This window comes from Bombyx mori, chromosome 11 (genome assembly GCF_030269925.1).
Source record: "Bombyx mori chromosome 11, ASM3026992v2".
Taxonomy (NCBI): Eukaryota; Metazoa; Arthropoda; class Insecta; order Lepidoptera; family Bombycidae; genus Bombyx; species Bombyx mori.
This window is the reverse complement of record NC_085117.1, coordinates 4,053,623-4,073,604: the sequence shown is the minus strand read 5'-3', so window position 1 is coordinate 4,073,604 and position 19,982 is coordinate 4,053,623. Positions and strand designations below refer to the sequence as shown.

Sequence of the window (19,982 nt, the reverse complement as noted above, 5' to 3'; positions counted from 1 at the left end):
ATATCTATATATTAATACGTAAAGCAAAAACTTTGTACCCCTTTTTACGAAAATGCACGGACGGAGGAGTATGAAATTTCCTACACTTTTAGAGAATATAAAGAAGGAGTGCAGAATGATAATATTTTTTTATAATACGCATAAAAAATACATTAAATCAATTTAAAAAAAAAACATTACACACACTACCATGTATTTGACACAATACATACTCTTTGTTTATTGTCAATCGTCAAACTTTTGTTATTGTTTAAAGTCTGTGGTCAAATTGAATATAAATTAATAATGTTTGTCTTTAATATTATTTATCTATAGTGTAGTTTTTGCGAAATCTGTGATTATATTAAAGAAGTATAATAGTGTTTGACAATAGAACCATAATAATGTTTATAAATAAAATTTCAATTAATTATAGTCGAATTTCGACTACTGCGGGACCACTAGTTGAATCAAAGATGCTAAAGTACAGCACCTGACAATGTCGTATTGCGACAGCATCCCGCGCTAATGTGACGCAATCCCATCGTCAGCTACCCACAGACCGGAGACTGATCGCCGCGTTTTTAATACACTTTTATTAGCTTCAGACGTATGTATGTTAGTATGTAACAAAATCTTTGAACATGATTTTCATTTTGATAATATCCTGAAAAGCATCCCACGCTTTTTTTACAATAAAATATTTTTTTCTTACACTATTTTTAATTCAAATTTATTAATATTTATTTTCTATTTTTTAAGTTAGATTTTTAAACTATTATTTATTTTATGACGACTTTAACGACGAGGTTTAGATTAGTTTTTTCTGACCCTTTGATTAATTTCGAAAGAAATTACGAGAATAGTCGTCGTGACCAAAAGGATAAAACGTCCGGTGCATTCATGTTGAGCGATGCACCGGTGTTCGAATCTCAGACGGGTACTAATTTTTCTATTGAAATACGTACTTAACAAATGTTCACGATTGACTTCCACGGTGAAGGATTAAACAGTATTGTTTATTCTAATCATCGTGTGATAAAAATAAAACCCGCAAAATTATAATTTGCGTAATTAATGGTGATATAACCTCTTGTGAGTCCGCTCGAGTAGGTACCAACTCCCTGGCTTTTTTTGTCGTGAAGCAGTAATGCGTTTCGGTTTGAAGTGTGGGCCAGCTGTTGTAACTATACTGAGACCTTAGAACTCATATTTCAAGGTTGGTGACATTTACGTTGTAGATGTCTATGGGTTCCGGCAACCGCTTAACACCAGGTGGGCTGTGAGCTCGTCCACCCATCCAATAAATAAAAAAACAAAAAAAATACCTACATTATATGTGTACCTATAAAATACCCTGTTTGGTTAAATAGAGCAGTAGAGCTTAACATTTATTAAAATAATAAAATGTACTTACAATGCGAACGTTTTAAAAGTAGTTTTTGAAGTGAAACTTCTTTATCGGCGTTGGAAAAAAATTTACCGTCACATTTTTCGGTTACGCGTCACATTTTTCCGTTACGCGCCATCTTTTTCTTGCCCCTACCACGGTTGGTTCAGACGAAGAGTACTTTCACTTTCTCCAACGGAGTAGGGATAGCATTAATGTTTCACTTCTTACGTGTGTACACTAGTACACGCACACATTTTTTTTTTAATACCGTGGTATATGCAAATATATACATATATTAATAAAATTTTCGTATTGACCCTTAACTTTTTTTAAAAATAGGTTACGACTGATGTTATCCACTGATGACGTACCTTTCAATACCTAAGTGAAATAATTTTTGAAAATATGTTTTGTGTTCTCGAGTTTATTCATTAAAAAAACAAACATGCAAAAGAAATAATATTATCTTTACATACTATTTTAAGTCCAAAAATGCGTATACTCTCTTTCAATTCTCTCTTTTAAATATTTGCACAAACGAATTCGGATGTAATAGAGAAAGAGAGAGAATAGCTCACAAAGGAGGCGTAATGTTTTTTCGTTACGTGACGAGATCCATCAGCCCCTGCAAAAACCAAAATCCCTGCAAAAACAATCGCTAAATTTTGCAATCTTACAATCTATCCAATACCTACCAATCTATACAAAAATTACCAAAGGAGAGAATCGACTATATTTTTTGGACAATATCTACAAATCGCGAGTCTCCGACAAGCCTTACGATGTTTACTACTAGGGATGAGAACGTGAATGTTTTTATCGATAAACGTTGTGCAGTCAAAATATCATTTAGTTACGAATCAAAAACAAGACATAGTTCCGAATCATTCTGAAACTTGTTACCGGAATGGATTTCCAGTTTAATATCCACCTTAAGCAATATTTCACCGTATTTTTTTTATATGGTTGAAGCATTACTGGTTGTCCGAAGGCCTTTTCAGTTTCACCAGGACATGTGGGCGAGCAAAGTCTCAGTCAGGAGGGGTATGATTTGCTAACAGCTGCCCGAGCGCCTCCGAAGGAGTCCTAATAACTCAAGAGCAGCTGTTTCGCGAACGAATCTACTACCGGATCGGAATCGCGACCCGCTGAGCAGATCTGGCGAGAAACTCAGCGAGCTGATGCATGGATTAGGTTGACCATCGACGAGGGCAGATATAACGCCGGACGGACTCCGATCCGCGAATAAAACTTTTAAACTAGGTCCGTTAGCGCGCACGTTAAAGGAAACAGATCATTAGGCGTGACCTCCGAAATACAGCGGTCTCAGCTAGTCGGTTATATAACGCGCTACTACAATTACTATATGTACTGCCCTGTCTATATAACGCGACGCTGCTCGCTCCTAAGGCGCTATCTGTGTGTTTAGTGCGAGATTTTAGCTTGTCGATCGCGTGGTGGGACGTCTTGTGAGTCCGCACGGGTAGGCACCACCACCCTGCCTGTTTCTGTCGTGAAGCAGTAATGCGTTTCGGTTTGAAGGGTGGGGCAGCCGTTGTGACTATACTTGATACCTTAGAACTTATATCTCAAGGTGGGTGGCGCATTTACGTTGTAGATGTCTATGGGCTCCAGTAACCACTTAACACCAGGTGAGCTGTTAGCTCGTCCACCCTTATAAGCAATAAAAAAAAAAGCGTAAAAGTTAACTCAAATTTGTATGGACTTGGAACATCTTCCCGTCGTTTTTTTTATTGCCCTTGTAGGCAGACGCGCGCATACGGCCCACCTGATGGTGAGTGGTTACCGTCGCCCGTGGACTTCAGCAATGCCAGGGGCAGAGCCAAGACGCTGCCTATCGTTTGTCGCTAGGGGCGATTTTACGCGATCGAGAAGTTACAAAACTCGCACTAGGCACACTGATCAAAGAACGCAAATGCCTCCGCGTGACGAAAATACGTATCTAAAAATGAATAAGAGAGAAAGAGAGAGGCAATTCAAATCCGGTGGTAGATTCAGCGAGGCATTACTCTGGCTAGGGCAGTATTATCAGCAAATTCTTTAAAGTTGAGCCCGTGAGCTCTCCTAGTAGCCGGAATAGCCCTTTAGGCTACCAGTAGGGAAAAAAGGGTAAGAGCTAGTACATCAGAGCATAATTAGCATTGAAAATCAGACGGGTATATTTTGTAAAACAATCGTTTTCCCGTGAGGAAGCTCTCCAAAAGATCCAGCTGATATGTTCCGTGAACTAATAACGTATATTTTAAAGGCAGGGCAGTTAAAACCCGATCGCATAAAAATATGTAGGTACTTGCCATTTAAAATAAATCATGTGATTGCCAACGCAAAATAAGCTATGTTATATAATGCCAACAAAGACAAATCGGTAGTAGTGTTTAAATTGCACATAAATATTAGCGTTTCGTTCGTCAGAACTAATATGGTGACAATAAAAAATACGTTTCTTTTTAAAATCTATGGGTGGACAAACTCACGGCCCATCTGGTGTTAAATGGTTACCGGAGTCCATAGACAGCGACAACGTGAATGCCGCCACTCACCACGCAACATGAGTTCTAAGTCTCTGTTTTTACAGTTCAACGAGTGCCCCGCAGTTCAACTGCCCCGTCTTGGGCATGACGTGGGAGGAGCTAGAACAGACTGCCCATGCAAATGGAAGGATTCGAATCGAGCCCTACACCCCAGCAGAGGGTAATAGGAAAGACAGAAGAAGAAGAAGAAGGACCAACACTACGGAATCAAGATGTGTTCTTTAAAATCATTGTGCGGACTCACAATACGCCCCGACCGAATCAGAAATGAGGAGATCCGTAGAAGAACCAAAGTTGCTGATATAGCCCGTAGATTTGCACGCTGAAGTGGCAGTGGGCAGGCCACATAGCGCGAAGATCGGACGGCCGATGGGGCAGAAGGATCCTCGAGTGGAGACCACGTACTGGCAAGCGCAGTGTGGGACGGCCACTTATGAGATGATGACAATACGCCCCGACCACTGGTAATAAACAATACAAATCATAATTTTGCGGGTTCGTTTTTATTACACGATGTCATTCCATCAGCGTGGAAGTCAAACGTGAACATTTATCGTCTTATCCCGTAGGCGAGGACGATTCAATTATGTTTACGTCTCGGGTTAACCCAAGTAGTAACACATGCGTTTTGTATTCCGGCCACGAATCAATCGGGAATCTGGTTTTGAAAGGCGCGCCAGTAAATTTTACAATCCAACCTTCGACCCCACCTCACACTGGATGGTGTTGACGTTACTAAGTGCAGTTTGGGAACCATTTGCTGTTCACTCTGACTGTAGAGCAGTGTGTTTATTGCGACTTTTTTAACGTTCTCGATAACGTCAAAGTAAACTCCAATTTGTATGGAGGCGAAACGTTTACCTACGTTTGCCGCTATGGGCGCTGTTTCAACTACATACGAATTCGAGTTAACTTTTACGTTATCGAGAACGTTAAAAAATAGCACACTAGCTGCCTGTGTCCAGGGGGATTTGCGCGATTTACCAGGTCATCGGTTTTTTTTAATTTTTTTATTGCCCTTGTAGGCAGACGAGCATACGGCCCACCTGATGGTGAGTGGTTACCGTCGCTCATGGACTTTATTTCACTGAGATGCCTACCCACTGACTTGTCCAGTGCGCGATTGCCACTCGAGTTTGGCCTCAAAGGCCATATGTTCTAGGACCAATATGGCCTACCGACAATCAGTTCGGAACCCCATACCCGCCCACATACGATTCGGAAGATAATATTTTCGTTATACGATGCTGTTGTTTTTTTTATTGCTGAGTTGGGTGGACGAGCTCACAGCCCACCTGATGTTATGGGGTTACTGGAGCCCATAGACATCTACAACGGCTGCCCAACCCTTCAAACCGAAACGCATTACTGCTAATAGGCGGGGTGGTGGTACCTACCCGCGCGGACTCACAAGAGGTCCTACCACCAGTAAAACAAGAGGTCCTACCACCAGTAATAATTGTGCATCTAGTTGTGATTTTTGTTGTCTCGTCTGTCTGTTTCCGGGACCCATAACCCTGGAGGCAAATCGGAGTCCGGGTTCGATGAACTGGGAACGTTTATTTGTAGCCGGCGTCCGTTCGACGATCGAAAATTCGACTTTAATCACTGACGTTTCAAGATCTAGATTCGTTTGAGTCACAATTCGTTTACGCATTTGTATTGTTATTGATATTCATAAACGAAAGAAGAATGTTTCTAATAGTTTGACGATCAATAAAAAATTTCACCGATGCCTGATAAAAAATAAAACAGAAACAGTTTGAAGAGTGAAGATATGACAATCGACTTTAAAAGAGTAAAAAGACAATATCATCAATGTATGTTAGTCGGAGTTAATTAAACATGAATCATTAAGGGTAACTGCAAGAATAACTGCATGGGAAGGGCTACAAGGGAAAAGAAAAAAGGGTTGAGGACGATACTAAATGCTATTGCTTGTTCTAGATGGATACAGGTAGCCCAAAATAGAACCAAACGCGAGGACTTTGAGGAGGCCCTCACCATATTTAATGGGTTCCTGCCAAACATTAGTGAAGATAAATAAACATGAAATGCTTACCGATTTATATTTACTTTGTATTTTGGCAGGAAATAAAAGGCTGTTATCATGATGAAATTTAAATGGGACCGCTCGAGAAAATCGCCAAATCGATTCACCTAGAAGAAAGCTCTGAGGTTGATGCGCATAAAGAATTAAAACTTCTTCAACTTGTATGTACATTATACTGTATGATAACCAATTGTTTACTGTTCGCAGGTTCGTGTCGTGTGTGACGTTTTCCCTCGGAACTGTGTTTTTAGGGATAAAATCACGGTGGGGGCAATGAACGGGCAAGTCAATCGACGCATGCGTACAATACGTCGCGAGCGAGTCAAGAAATTCAAAAGAAAAACTAAGAAAATTAATCTAAATCAGTCGGTATTTGTTTAGGACCTATCCGACGAAAAATACCTGATTTTTATTTTTATTGCTTACATGGTTGGACGATGTCATAGCCCACCTGAGTGTTAAAAGGTTACCGGAGCCCATAGACATCTACAACGTAAATGCCGCCACCCACCTTGAGACCTGAGTTTTAAGGTCTCACTTTTAACAGTACAAAATTACAGACTTACAGATTTAAAGCATCTAAGTATATAATAATAAACAAAAAAAATTTACATTAAAAAAATATCCTTCAATTAGAAAGTCTAAAGCTAAGAATGCGCTAATTATCCGAATGTTTTTTTTAGGAAGGTAGAATTACTGTTGGCCCCAATGCCTTCCCGGTTTCAACAGGAGATGTGGGCGAGCAAAGGCTCAACCAGAAAGGAGACCCGATTATAAGTCGGACCTTATATTTATGCAATCTTAAAAATGTCGTTATAGCGATTCAGACGTCAGTCAACTGGTTATTTTTTATTGCTTAGATAGGTGGACGAGCTCACAGCCCACCTGGTGTTAAGTGGTTACTGGAGCCCACAGACATCTACAACGTAAATGCCGCCACTTACATTGAGAGATATAAATTCTAAGGTCTCAGTTCAGTTACAACGGCTACCCCACCCCCCAAACCGAAACGCATTACTGCTTCACAGCAGAAATAGCAGAATAAAATAGCATATTAATCTATTCTGAATTTGACCACAGACTTTAACAATAAACAAAAGAGTATACATATGCGTGTGTGTGTCAAATACATGGTAGTATGTGTAATGTTTTATTTATTGATTTAATGTCTTTTTTTATACATAATTTTGTAAACATTTTAGCATTCTGCACTCCTTCTCTATATTCTCTATATGTGTGGGAAATTTCATACTCCTCCGCGCAATTTTCATCAAAAGGGGTACAAAGTTTTTGCTATATATAGTTGCTTCGATTTTCATTATCCAATTGCATAAAGGTTATCTGACGTGAAATTGTTTGTCCATGATGTCTTCGTATCTTTTACATCAACTAGCCTCTCTCTGTTTATGTGGCTACTGACGCTTAGCTTGAACACCATTTTGAAATTGAAATTGAATTGGATTTGATTGAAATTGATTGGCGAAATTGAAAATCTTGTCCGAGGTTAGGTTGTTTTGGTCACGTCATCCCGCTAAAACTTGATTGACTGGTGGTAGGACGTCTTGTGAGTCCGCACGGGTAGGTACCACCACTCTGCCTATTTCTGCCGTGAAGCAGTAATGCGTTTCGGTTTGAAGGTTGGGGCAGCCGTTGTGCCGTTACAAGTGAGACCTTAGAACTCATGTCTCAAGGTGGGTTGGCGGCATTTACGTTACAGTAACCACTCAACACCAGGTGGGCCGTGAGCTCGTTCAGCCATCTAAGCAATTAGAAAAAAAGTGTGTGTGTGTGTGTGGAGAATTCGCATACAGTAGAAGTGAAACTCTTAATAAACTAAAATAATTGCAAGGGTCAACCACACCGCAGTGCAATGGAGCAGCCTCACCCTCGAGGATCTGCCTGGATGCTCACGGCATCTCTACGCCAGGCGAGTATGAATTAGCAAGAGAAACACGAGCACGTCTATCAACTGTGTAACATCTCGTCACTGCGATTCAGGAATTGTTGATTTACGTGCAGCGACATCTGTTGATGATAAACTAAATAGAAATAAGATATATGGACTTATTTTTTCGTTTCATCGAGTTTTTTGAAATCACAACGATTCTAAAGAAGTTTCACTTCAAAAAGATTTCATTGAACAGATCCAAACGCGTCAAATTCAAGGTGCTCTTTACGCGTTCGGAAGCGAGGATACAAGGTTGTAATCAAACAATACCAACGTTTCAGTACGCTTATAGAAGATTGTGTTCAAACTGCATGACCTGAATAGAACTAGGTCGAATTATACAGTTCGCGAGCTCGACCGACCCGATTACCCGCTGCGCATCTGAACCGAAGTAACATAGAAAAGAGCTGCTATTTTTTCCGCTTCGAAGTGTAACGTTATAAAATTGTTATCGAAGACTGAGTTTTGGAGCACTCAGCTAGATGTGGGTCGGATCTGCGTTCGTTTGTTCACGAAAAGTGCAGAGATGCCTTTGACTCTGTCTATAGTAGTGTGGTATAAGACCCTCGCCTAGATGTAGGTCGAACCTGTGTCTGTTTGTGTACGAGAAGAGCTCGGGATCAGTACAGAGTTGCAGAGGACTGTGTCTATAGTAATGTGGTATAGGATCCTCGGCTAGATGTAGGTCCGATCTCTGTCTGTTTGTGTACGAGAAGAGCTCGGGATCAGTACAGAGCTGCAGAGGACTGTGTCTATAGTAGTGTGGTATAGGACCCTCGGCTGGATGTAGGTCGGATCTGTGTCTGTTTGTGTACGAGAAGAGCTCGGGATCAGTACAGAGCTGCAGATGACTTTGTCTATAGTAGTGTAGTATAGGACCCTCGGCTGGATGTAGGTCGGATGTGTCGATTTATATTTTAGAAGGGCTGGTGACCAATTCATAGTTGCAGGGGACTGTCTATTGTACCGTAATACTTCTAGTCTAGATGTAGGTCGAATCTATTTACGGTCGCCTAAGGACAATACATTTTATTGTATATAATAAAAATATCACTTATTGCATTGACGTGACCGTAAAACCACGCCTCAGTGTCCGGGTACGCATGCGCGTTGCTATATAGGGGACAACATGGCCGCCGTTACCATGGCAACTCGGATATGTAGGCCACAGCAGTACACGACCTAGATTGGAGAGGCGTCCAAGTTATATGTATCCTTCGTAATAAATCAATTAAGTATATTGACCTTTCAGTTTTCAGCTTCGACGGCACCATTTATGCTGGTGGCAGGGTGTCTTGTGAGTCCGCGCGGGTAGGCACCGCCGCCGTGCCTGTTTCTGCCGTGAAGCAGTAATGCGTTTCGGTTCGAAAGGCGGGGCAGCCGTTGTAACTATACTGATACCTTAGAATATACCTCCCAACCTCCTAAATAGCGACACAACGAGAACACTATTAGGTTGTGAATTTTGTTACGTATGCGAACGAGCTCACAGCCCACCTGGCGTTAAGTGGTTACTGGAGCCCATAGACATCTACAAAGTAAATGCGCCACCTTGAGATATGAGTTCTAAGGTCTCAGTATAGTAACAACGGCTGCCCCACCCTTCAAACCGAAACGCAATACTGCTTCACGGCAGAAACATACCTACCCTCTAGTTAAAAAAAAAAACAAAAACAAACTTACCGTAGTACGTCATGCTGCTCACAAAATGTTCGTTAATCATTCTAAAGCCGCGAGAATTCGTTCACAGCACGAGAAACATAATCTTGACACTTTTTAACGCAACAGACACAAATTAATATAGGAACGGTTTCGTGGAAGAACGTGAATTATCACTACATAGTATAAAACAAAGTCGCTTTCTCTGTCCCTATATCTGACTGTCCCTATGCATGCTTAAATCTTTAAAACTACGCAACGGATTTTGATGCGGTTTTTTTAAATAGATAGAGAGTGATTGAAGAGGAACGTTTATATGTATAATAACATCCGTTAAATAGTGGAGAAATCAATAATAAATTACAGTTTCCGAAGCGAAGCGAGGGCGGGTCGCTAGTTTATCTATATTTTCTATAAGTATACCGTGAATATGTAGGTATTATTAAAATCACAATGAAAATTACATTAAAACATATACTAGAAAAAATTGTATGATGATAAAATGCAAATTTTCTGTGAAGACACCCGTCATGAGAACGTTTGCATACGTTTGCCGCTAGGGGCGCTGATCCAACTGCACACAAATTTGAGTTAACTTTTACGCTATCGAGAACGTTAAAAAACTCGCACTAAGCACACAGGATAGTTACTTTGGCTTTTGCCGACTGTCAATTCCGTGACGTGATATAGCATTGAGAATCAACGAGAGATGCTATCTTGAATCGATAAGTTTATCGTTACATGGATACCTACGTGTTTTAGACAATATCGTAATCGCGTAGCTTCGTTTACAAGAAGTGTTTGGCGTTAAAACTCGAAGCGATGTTACCGCTTGAGCCCAATGAGTTTCTCGCCGGATCTTCACAGTGGGACGCGTTTTCGATCCGGTGGTAGATTCTGCGAAGCACTGCTCTTGCTAGGGCCAGTGTTAGCAACACCTCCGGTTTGAACCCCGAGAGCTCACCTACATGTAAGGATAACGCTGATATAGCCTCTCAAGGCTATCAGCATAGGTAGGTAGGGAAAAAAGAAAAGTTAGCGCCTGCTAAAGACACGTTGTAGGCGTCAGAATTATTTCCAATTCCACTTAGAATTCAAACTTGTTGTTAAGTAACATCAATAAATGAATGAGACCAGAATGCCAAGACAACTACTATATGCTAAACCAAAGGGCCGCTGATGTCGTGGCATGTCCAAACTCCGATGGTTAGATAGCGCAGAGCACGACCTCAAAGCTGTCAGGAACTGGAAGGAGAAAGTCCTGAACAGAGCAGTCTGGAGAGGCATACTGGACCAGGCTAAGGCCCACCCTGTGCTCTAAGGCCTAAAATGATCATCAATAAATGACCCATTCACAATTTACGAAATAGAAACACTATCGACGCACGTTTTCTTTAAGATTGTACATATTTACTGTATTATTTTGTGCAATGTAAGTTATTGAAATTTTTAATAAGAAACTACTTTGGTTGAAAGTCACATGTGATCGCGATCTTCAGTAGTGAGGTAACGATGAAGAAGAATCATGTGATTTAAAGACACACCAGCCCTCCCTCCCACCCCTCCCCTCGTATTTGTTTATATATCGCGCCTTTAGAATTAATTATGAAGACCCAACTCAAAATATGTGTTTTTTGGAAAACAACGATTAAAGTTCTCAAAACGAAAAAAAACGTAGAGGAAGGGGACGGAGTGAAAGAGACCGATGGATAGCTTTGTCCCTTTATAAGCTACTTCTGGTCATTTGATTACCGAGAGTCGCTGATAAGGGTCACTCTAGGTCCATTTTTGAATTGAAGACGAAATCTAAAAATTTCGAAATGGTTTCTATAGTTCTAAAGGTGCGATATTATACTAGCAGTCCGCGTAGCTTAGGATGCGTGATCAAGGAAAATCATCAACATTCTTATCTAAAGATAATTAAAGAGTTTCCCGGGAAATTGAGAGGGTACTAAGTAACTAATGCTATCATTTAAAAACAAAACCACGTCAATCTGTTGCTTCGTTTCCACGTGAAAGAGGGATAAACAACACACACATTCACATTTTCTATTAATATTAATTTTACATATGGACTTGTTAATATCCTACTAATATTATAAATGATGAATGAATGAATGATGAATGTATGATGATGAAGAAGATGATGTATGATGAAAGGCGATTGCATGCAGCAGAGATGCGAATGTTGCGATGGATGTGTGGGGTAACGAGAATGGATATAATACGGAATGAATATGTTAGAGGAAGTCTGAAAGTGGCACCTGTGACAGAGAAGCTGAGAAGTGCGCATTTGGGATGGTATGCACATGTGATGAGACGGAATGAAAATGAGGTTGTGAGTGTTAACTATGAATGTGGAAGGATATAGAGGAAGAGGTAGACCTAAGAAGAAATGAATGGATGGCGTGTAAGAAGCGAGTGACCGAAGAAATGGTATATGATAGAGGAGTATGGAAGGAGAAAACATGTTGTGCCGACCCTAGGCGACTGGGAGAAGGGCAGTATAATGATGATTATAAACGCGAAAGTTTGTTCTGCAAAGCACTGCTCTTACTAGGGCTAGTATTAGCAACGACCTCAGGTTAGAGCTCCGTGAGCTCACCTACTCGCTCGGATATTCTCCGAATAACCTCTAGAATAGAGAACCTCTAGAATAACCCCTCGAGGTTACTAGATTAGGTAGAAAAGAAAAGAAAGTTTGTAAGAATATATGGAATAAATAAATAAATAAATAAATATTTACTAACAATCACACCACGTTAACTGGTCCCATGATAGTTTCGTAAAAAACTTGTGTCACAGGTACCAGATAACGGAAATAAATGTAAGATTTTTATTATACACATACATATATTTAATAGACATCCATAACCCTGGAAAAGACATTTATATTTATCATACAAATATATTCCCTTGGCGGGATTCGAACCCGCGACCCCCTGTGTAATGACCATGTCACTTACCACTACACCAGACGGCCGTTAAAGTATGTAGGAAGTATGTTTGTCACTCTTTCAAGCAAAAACTACTGAATGGATTTAGATGAAACTTTACATTAATATATCTTACACATCAAAATAGTATATAGGCTATAATTTATAAAGATACAGTGTGAATTATCCAAAATATAACGATAAGTGTCAAGTAAGTAGGAAAAAAAACTGCCATACTGGCGTGCGCTGCAAAACCCGATGGAGTTACACGTATATAATGTATTATGGAAATGTTTATCTTAAATAGTCCTAAAGAAAAGTCCGCGACAACATATATCTATCTTTTATGTGTAAGCCATTATCGTTATCGTTTTATCCGTAATGTGAATTTTCAGAGCACTAGCTCAGGTTAAGATTTGTATAAGAGAAAATTCAATAAATCAATAATAAATAATGGGCCCCGAAGCGAAGCGACGGCGGGTCACTAGTGTCAAATAAACCATAAATAAAAATATAAGTTTTCGTGGCCTAAAGGATAAGACGTCCGGTGCGTTCGTATCTAGCGATGCACCGGTGTTCGAATCCCGCAGGCGGGTACCACTTTTTGTAATGAAATACGTACTCAACAAATGTTCACGATTGACTTCCACAGTGAAGGAATAACGTCGTGCAATAAAAATTAAACCGGCAAAATTATAATTTGCGTAAATACTGGGCTCCAGTAACCACTTAACACCGGGTGGGCTGTGAGCTAGTCCACCCATCTAAGCAATAAAAACTAAAAAAATCACATACTTCTAGCGGAAACACAATAATATGTATGTATAAAAAAGAATAAGGAAAAGGAAAGTCCGTGAATGAAGGGTAAATAATTATTTAATTAGCTCACATCAAAATGTTAACATCTTATTTATTTATTTATTATTGATACAAAAACGTCGAAATAGATTGATAAACATAATTAAGTGGAGCCTTGACCGAAATCCAATAAAAATGCATTAAAATTCGTTGTGAAACTAATTTAAATTGTTTTTGCAAAGTGATCTTTCATAAATATCATAAAAAAATCGGGTAGATTCACTAGTGACGTGCATACATTTATCAATTATTTTTTACCGTCTCCGACAAGATAAATCGTCTTTATGGGCAGACGGGCATACAGCCTAGCTGACGGTAAGTGGTCAACGTCGCCCACGAACACCAGAGGCGAGAGCGAGAGGCACAGCCAAGCAGCTGCCAATTGTTTTCAACACCCGCGATTTATTCTTATCGACAATTTTAATGCACTCACAACGTACAACACTAGATCACTAGCGCGTAACAATACAAAATCAATTACGAAACGAACCTCCACAATCGATATATCGACCTTGAAACCCCTTATCGACGTGTCGCAGCACTACACGTTGCGTAACAATACGTTTTCACTGCGCATCCGCAAGGTCGGGCGCGATGTGTGAATTGGCGGCTCTAATTTAGCCGGCCTTTTTAACCGACTTCAAAAAAGGAGGAGGTTCTCAATTCGACTGTGTTTCTTTTTATGTTTGTTACCTCATAACTTTGGACTGGGGGAATCGATTTTGAGGATTATTTTTTATTTAGAAAGCTGACGCTTCCCGTGTACTCTTAATTCAGTTCTGATAATGGTATCCATGAGAAAACCATGTAAGTCTTAAATTTGCATTAAGTACGTGCGCGAAAAATATATGAATAACTCAATAACTCAATATCACGCCAACCGATTTCGATATTGTTTTTAGCTTTTAAATTAATTTGTTTTGGAATATCTTTTTTTAATACACTTTTATTAGCTTCAGACGTCTGTATGTTAGTATGTCACGGAATCTTTGAACATGATTTTGACAAAAAAACTTCGGATTAACTCGAAATTTGGTATACTTATTAAGGACCGATGACAAATCAATATTAAAATAAGAAATGAAAAAAAAATGAAAAATTGAAATTCAACTAAAAAATGAAAAAAAAAAACTAACAAAATACGCTTTTATAAAAAGTCCCACTAAAATATAGAAAATAAATTTGAATTAATTTGAATTAAAATAGTGTAAGAAAAAATGATTTTATTGTAAAAAAAGCGCGAGGTGCATGGTATCAGTAGTTATAAATATTTTATGACCAGATATGAGTAGAAGGGTTATTTTGATAACATCCTGAGAAGCACCCCACGCTTTTTTACAATAAAATCATTTTTTCTTACACTATTTTTAATTCAAATTAATTAAAATTTATTTGTGTTACAATTGAACCCGGCAATTAAAACCATAACTATCTACAATCTATCTACGATAGTCAATTAACTCTTTAAGCAGTTTGGACATCGCTTTGGTTGGAGCAGCAAATTTGAAATGTATCACATATTTATTTATCAACCAATTTTTATGTTTGACAAAAAAAAATTGTTTGTTTTTTAGTGCCCAAATGATTACCACCTGTCAAACTATTCTCAACAGAACGTAATCGATTTTAATCTGTCATTTTCAGGGAAAGATTATTTTCATTGTACAAAAAATAATTGGTTTCAAAAGTTTACGCCACTAGAGAAACTTCGAGAAATTTAAAGACATTAAGAAACTAAATCATAAAATAACAAATCGCACCTTTTTGGAATTGAAGTAAGTGACTAAACTAAAAATTTTAAGAAAATAATTTTTTTATAGTTCCAACAATTTATAAATATTGTATTCTATCATTTTATAAAATTAAACAGTTTATTTTAGTCTAGAAAAGGTTAAAGATACTTTTTCCGTCTCATTTAAATCAAGCGCATTTTAGGTATGCGACTTAAGACTTAAAGTATTAAAATCGAAAGTGAAGATGCGAAATATCAATTATTATATTTTACAAACGATATTTAAGTTTTATTTATTAAAAATCCAAAGCCCTTTTTGTTACCAACCAGAACACGTAGAGTAGATCTACACATATAAATAAAATTGGAGTGTCTGTTTGTAATATTGAAATAACCGATTTTTACTACATGCATATGAATATAATAATATTATTATATAGGTACATATACGGTACACCATACACCAAAATAACATTTTTAACTATTTTGTCTGTCTAGCTGGACTGATTTTGACGGGACTTTCACTGATAGGTAGTCGATGATATAAGGAGGATTTTTTAGACTAGCTTCGCCGCACTGCGTCACCTGCGGTAGGACAATAACCGCGAGTAACATTGCAGGACTCACCTATTCTTCAATATAAATACATACAAAATAACGTAAAAACGCATTCGATAGAGTTCGAAATATTTTTTCAATTATTAAATAAATTAAATCACAAATTGTCGCACAAGTAAGCAATGCAAATATTGCTCAACACGGACGGACTAGTTCACGGCTCACCGGACATTAAATGGTTAAATGAGAAGTCACAGTCTTCAGTGCGTTTAGTGCGAGTTTTTTAACGTTCTCGATAGCGTAAAAGTTAACTCAAATTTGTATGCCGTTGGAACAGCGCCCCTAGCGGCAAACGTAAGCAAACGTTTCAGCTCTATTTTTTTTTATTTTTTTTTTATTGCTTAGATGGGTGGACGAGCTCACAGCCCACCTGGTGTTAAGTAGTTACATGTTATTGTGGAGCCCATAGACATCCACAACGTAAATGCGCCACCCACCTTGAGATATAAGTTCTAAGGTCTCAAGTAAGTTACAACGGCTGCCCCACCCTTCAAACCGAAACGCTTGACGGCAGAAATAGGCAGGGTCCTACCACCATATAAATTCGAGTTAACTTTTACGCTACCGAGAACGTTAAAAAACTCGAACTAAGCACACTGAGCCCACACGGATATGTACGTACATATGTAGGTATGACCACCCCGTTTATTTACTATGCAGCGTACTACCAGCCTTAAAAGCTGAGCTGAGACTTAAAGCTCGGCGCTTACGTTGTTAATGTCTATGGACTCCGGCAACCACTTAACACCGAGTGAGCCGTGAGCTTGTCCTCGTATCTAAGCAAGATTTTTTTTTGTCGACAGCTTTCGTGGCTGAAATAAGCAAAGTGTTGTTATCTATTACGCTATTTATTAGCATTACTAACGCTACCTGCTAAGATGAGGGGCGGAAAAAAAAAAAAAAAAAAAATTCAATTCAATAAAATTTGAGTGCCAATGGAAATTGTAATTAAAAGACACACGCAATTTTATGTATAAACTTTTGTTGATTTGCCTTTACTGAAATCAATTCGAGTTGTATATTATTTATATGGAAATTTCATAGCGTGAATAAAAAAAAAACGGCCCCAATTATATTATTGTTCAATAATGATATTAATTGTGCTACGCTAAAATAAAAAGTGTGATTTATAATAATGGTAAAATAACAATTTTTTGAGTTTAATTAAAAGTGAACCTTATCGCGTTAGTTAATAATTCACATTTTTCCACATACACAACAAAAAAACACAGGTCACTGCACTCCAGGATTTTAGTTTTGATTTTTTTTTACTTGTTTCTATTATAAACGACCGGACACTTTAGTTTTAACCGAAATAAGCAACCACCTCCACCCACTTTTGAACACTTACTGACAAAAATCAGAAGAAAACTGACAGCACCGAAACACCAGAAAATACGACTAAATTAAATTTCCGCACTCAGTACTAAAGTCAAACCGTTCGTGCGTCTCTGTAATTAAGTAGCTTAGGCGGTTATGTTGAAATCGACCGAATAACGACGACCTCCAGATCGGGTTTAGCTGCAAACAGCCGCGGTTCAGAAATTTCTGGACAGTTAATCCCGAGGTGAAGTAATTTTAGAATCGAGTCTATGTTAATTTTAGTTTGTCTAGCATCCAAAACTGAAATGTCAGCAGCTAATGTGGTTATTTTGCATTGTTTTAACTGTTATCTATAAGCTAGTAAAGATAATTAGTAAGTTTTTTCAATTCATTTAAAACTTACTTGCGTAATGTGTGAATTAATGAATAATAAAATTATTTAAAACGCAAAAAGCCATTCTGGGATCTCGATTAAATACGAAATTTTCAAATGAAAATCATAAATGAGCGATGTAGATCTATGGTATCTACGTATAATAGATGTAATCTATATATTAATACGTGAAGCAAAAACTTTGTATCCCTTTTTACGAAAATTGCGCGGACGGAGGAGTATGAAATTTTCCACACTTATAGAGAATATAGAGAAGAAGTGCACAATGCTAATATTTTTTTTTAAATAATGCATAAAAGATACATTAAAACAATAAAGAAAACATTACACACACTACATACCATGTATTTGACGCACACACGCATGCATACTATTTATTGTCAAACTTTTATTCTTGACGTCTGTTGTCAAATTAAGATTAAATATTGTTTGTCTTTGTTAATATTTTTTATAGTGTAGTTTTGGCGAAATTTGTGATTGTAGAAGTATAAAATACAATCATAAAAGTGTACAAACTTACAATTCCAATTATTTATAGTCGAATTTCGACTACTGCGGGACCTCTAGTTAAGGATAAATTCGTGAGCAACACGCGATAATCTTGGAAATTTCGAGAAACGTATTTGTGATAATATCCGCGTGGACAACACCACCCCACCCGAACCATGAGGTTTTTTTATTGCTTAGATGGGTGGACGAGCTCACAGCCCACCTGGTGTTGAGTGGTTACTGGAGCCCATAGACATCTACAACGTAGCCGCCACCCACCTTGAGATATAAGTTCTAATGTCTCAGTATAGTTACAACGGCTGCCCCGCCCTTCAAACCGATACGCATTACTGTTTCACTGCAGAAATAGACAGGGCGGTGGTGACTCTCCCGCGATCATTTCGCTTCAAAGGGTCGTCCTGAATATTTTTGACATAAGTCACAACCACCAAATACCGGGTAAGTCTATTAGCGTAATTAAGCCAAAAGAATCCAGTCCCTGTTTTATTGTTTAAAACGGTAATTCAATCATTTAATGACTAGCGACCCGCCCTCGCTTCGCTTCGGAAACATTAAAACACACATGAAACAAAAAAAATAATAAAAAAAAAAAAAAAAAAAGTAGCCTATGTTCATCAGGGAAAATGTCGGCTTCTAATGGAAAAATAATTTTTCAAATCGGTCCAGTAGTTTCGGAGCCTATTCGAAACAAACAAACAAACAAATCTTTCCTCTTTATAATATTAGTATAGATATAGATAACAAATACTCATATTAACGTTTATTTTGTTAGCAGCGGTTTCGCTCGCGTGTTCTGAGAAATTTGCCAATGAGTTGTGCGTTAGATACTACACTAGACGATGACCGATGGCTTTGTTCGGTTTTTTTTTTTGATAAATTGTGTTTTTTAGAAATTATATTTAAATACGAATTACATATTGATAAAGTGATGAAATATTCCAAGATCGTTTAGGCATTTTTAAGTGACTTCGGGTGGCATAACAACGCCATGTGCTGAAATAGCTTTAGTGTTATTGTGTCTTTAAAGCAAAGCTTTAGTTGCTCTCGATTATGAAAAATAGTATTATTATTCGCCAATAGATGTCGGGAAGAGTCATAAAGTTGATTATTGAAAACCGGAATAAAACAATATTTTCAGAAAATAAATCGTAGCTAGATCGATTTATCGCCCCCGAAATCCCTTGTATACTAAATTTTATAAAAATCGTTGGAGCCGTTTCTGAGTTTTTTTAAATTTTTTTTTTTGCTTAGGTGGATGGACGAGCTCACAGCCCACCTGGTGTTAAGTGGTTACTGGAGCCCATAGACATCTACAACGTAAATGCGCCACCCATCTTGAGATATAAGTTTTAAGGTCTCAGTATAGTTACAACGGCTACCCCACCCTTCGAACCGAAACGCATCAAATTATATAGAAGAATAACTCGTTTAAAGGTATAAGAAAGATATTTCGTGAGCATCACAAGAGCATCCTTGAAGATGTCTGTCTGGTTGTGGACGCGAATCAGTAGGTATCTATCTTTGAATTTTAACGGTGAAAATCACGTAATTTCTTTAAAGATAATAAAATGAATTTCCTGTACAAGTGAAATGTTTTTTCGGGATAAAATATAGCCTATGTCACTCTTCTGAACTAAATACTAAATACTTTTGAACTAAACACTAAATACTTTTAAAAAAATCACGTCAAGTTGATGATTCGTTTCAACGTGAAAAAAGGACTAACAAACACACTATTAATATGGTTTTGTTGTGTCGAAAAACAAAAAAGAAGGGTGCGTATACTTATGTACGCGCGTAAGAAGTTATACTTTATTTTTTTATTTTAATCAATTTGAAAAAAAAATCGATTAAACAACATCCTCAAACACGCATATTGGACATCCCTTTTCTTGACATCGTATAAATTCGGTAATTCTCGGTACGGTTCGAAAAGTTCACCTGCGGCTATATTCAGACTCGCCAAGTTACGTCGGTCGTTTTGTAATGAGCGATTTAGTGGGCAACTTCATTCTGTTAATTTTGTG

At 38.1% G+C, this 19,982-nt stretch overlaps 1 protein-coding gene across 2 annotated transcripts in view; it reads right to left on the bottom strand.

Moving 5' to 3' along the window:
* The window catches only part of LOC101735954 (translational regulator orb2), a 72,961-nt gene that overhangs the window by 26,698 nt on the left and 26,281 nt on the right, over positions 1-19,982 (bottom strand). Inside the window, exon 1 of one of the 2 annotated variants that reach the window (XM_038013766.2) lies at positions 9,609-9,694. The exons of the other annotated variant lie outside the window; for it this stretch is intronic. Coding sequence (XP_037869694.1) covers positions 9,609-9,648 — 40 coding nt within the window. The 5' untranslated portion in view covers positions 9,649-9,694. Of the gene's footprint in view, positions 1-9,608; positions 9,695-19,982 lie in introns of those variants that run through there. 2 annotated transcript variants of the gene reach the window in all.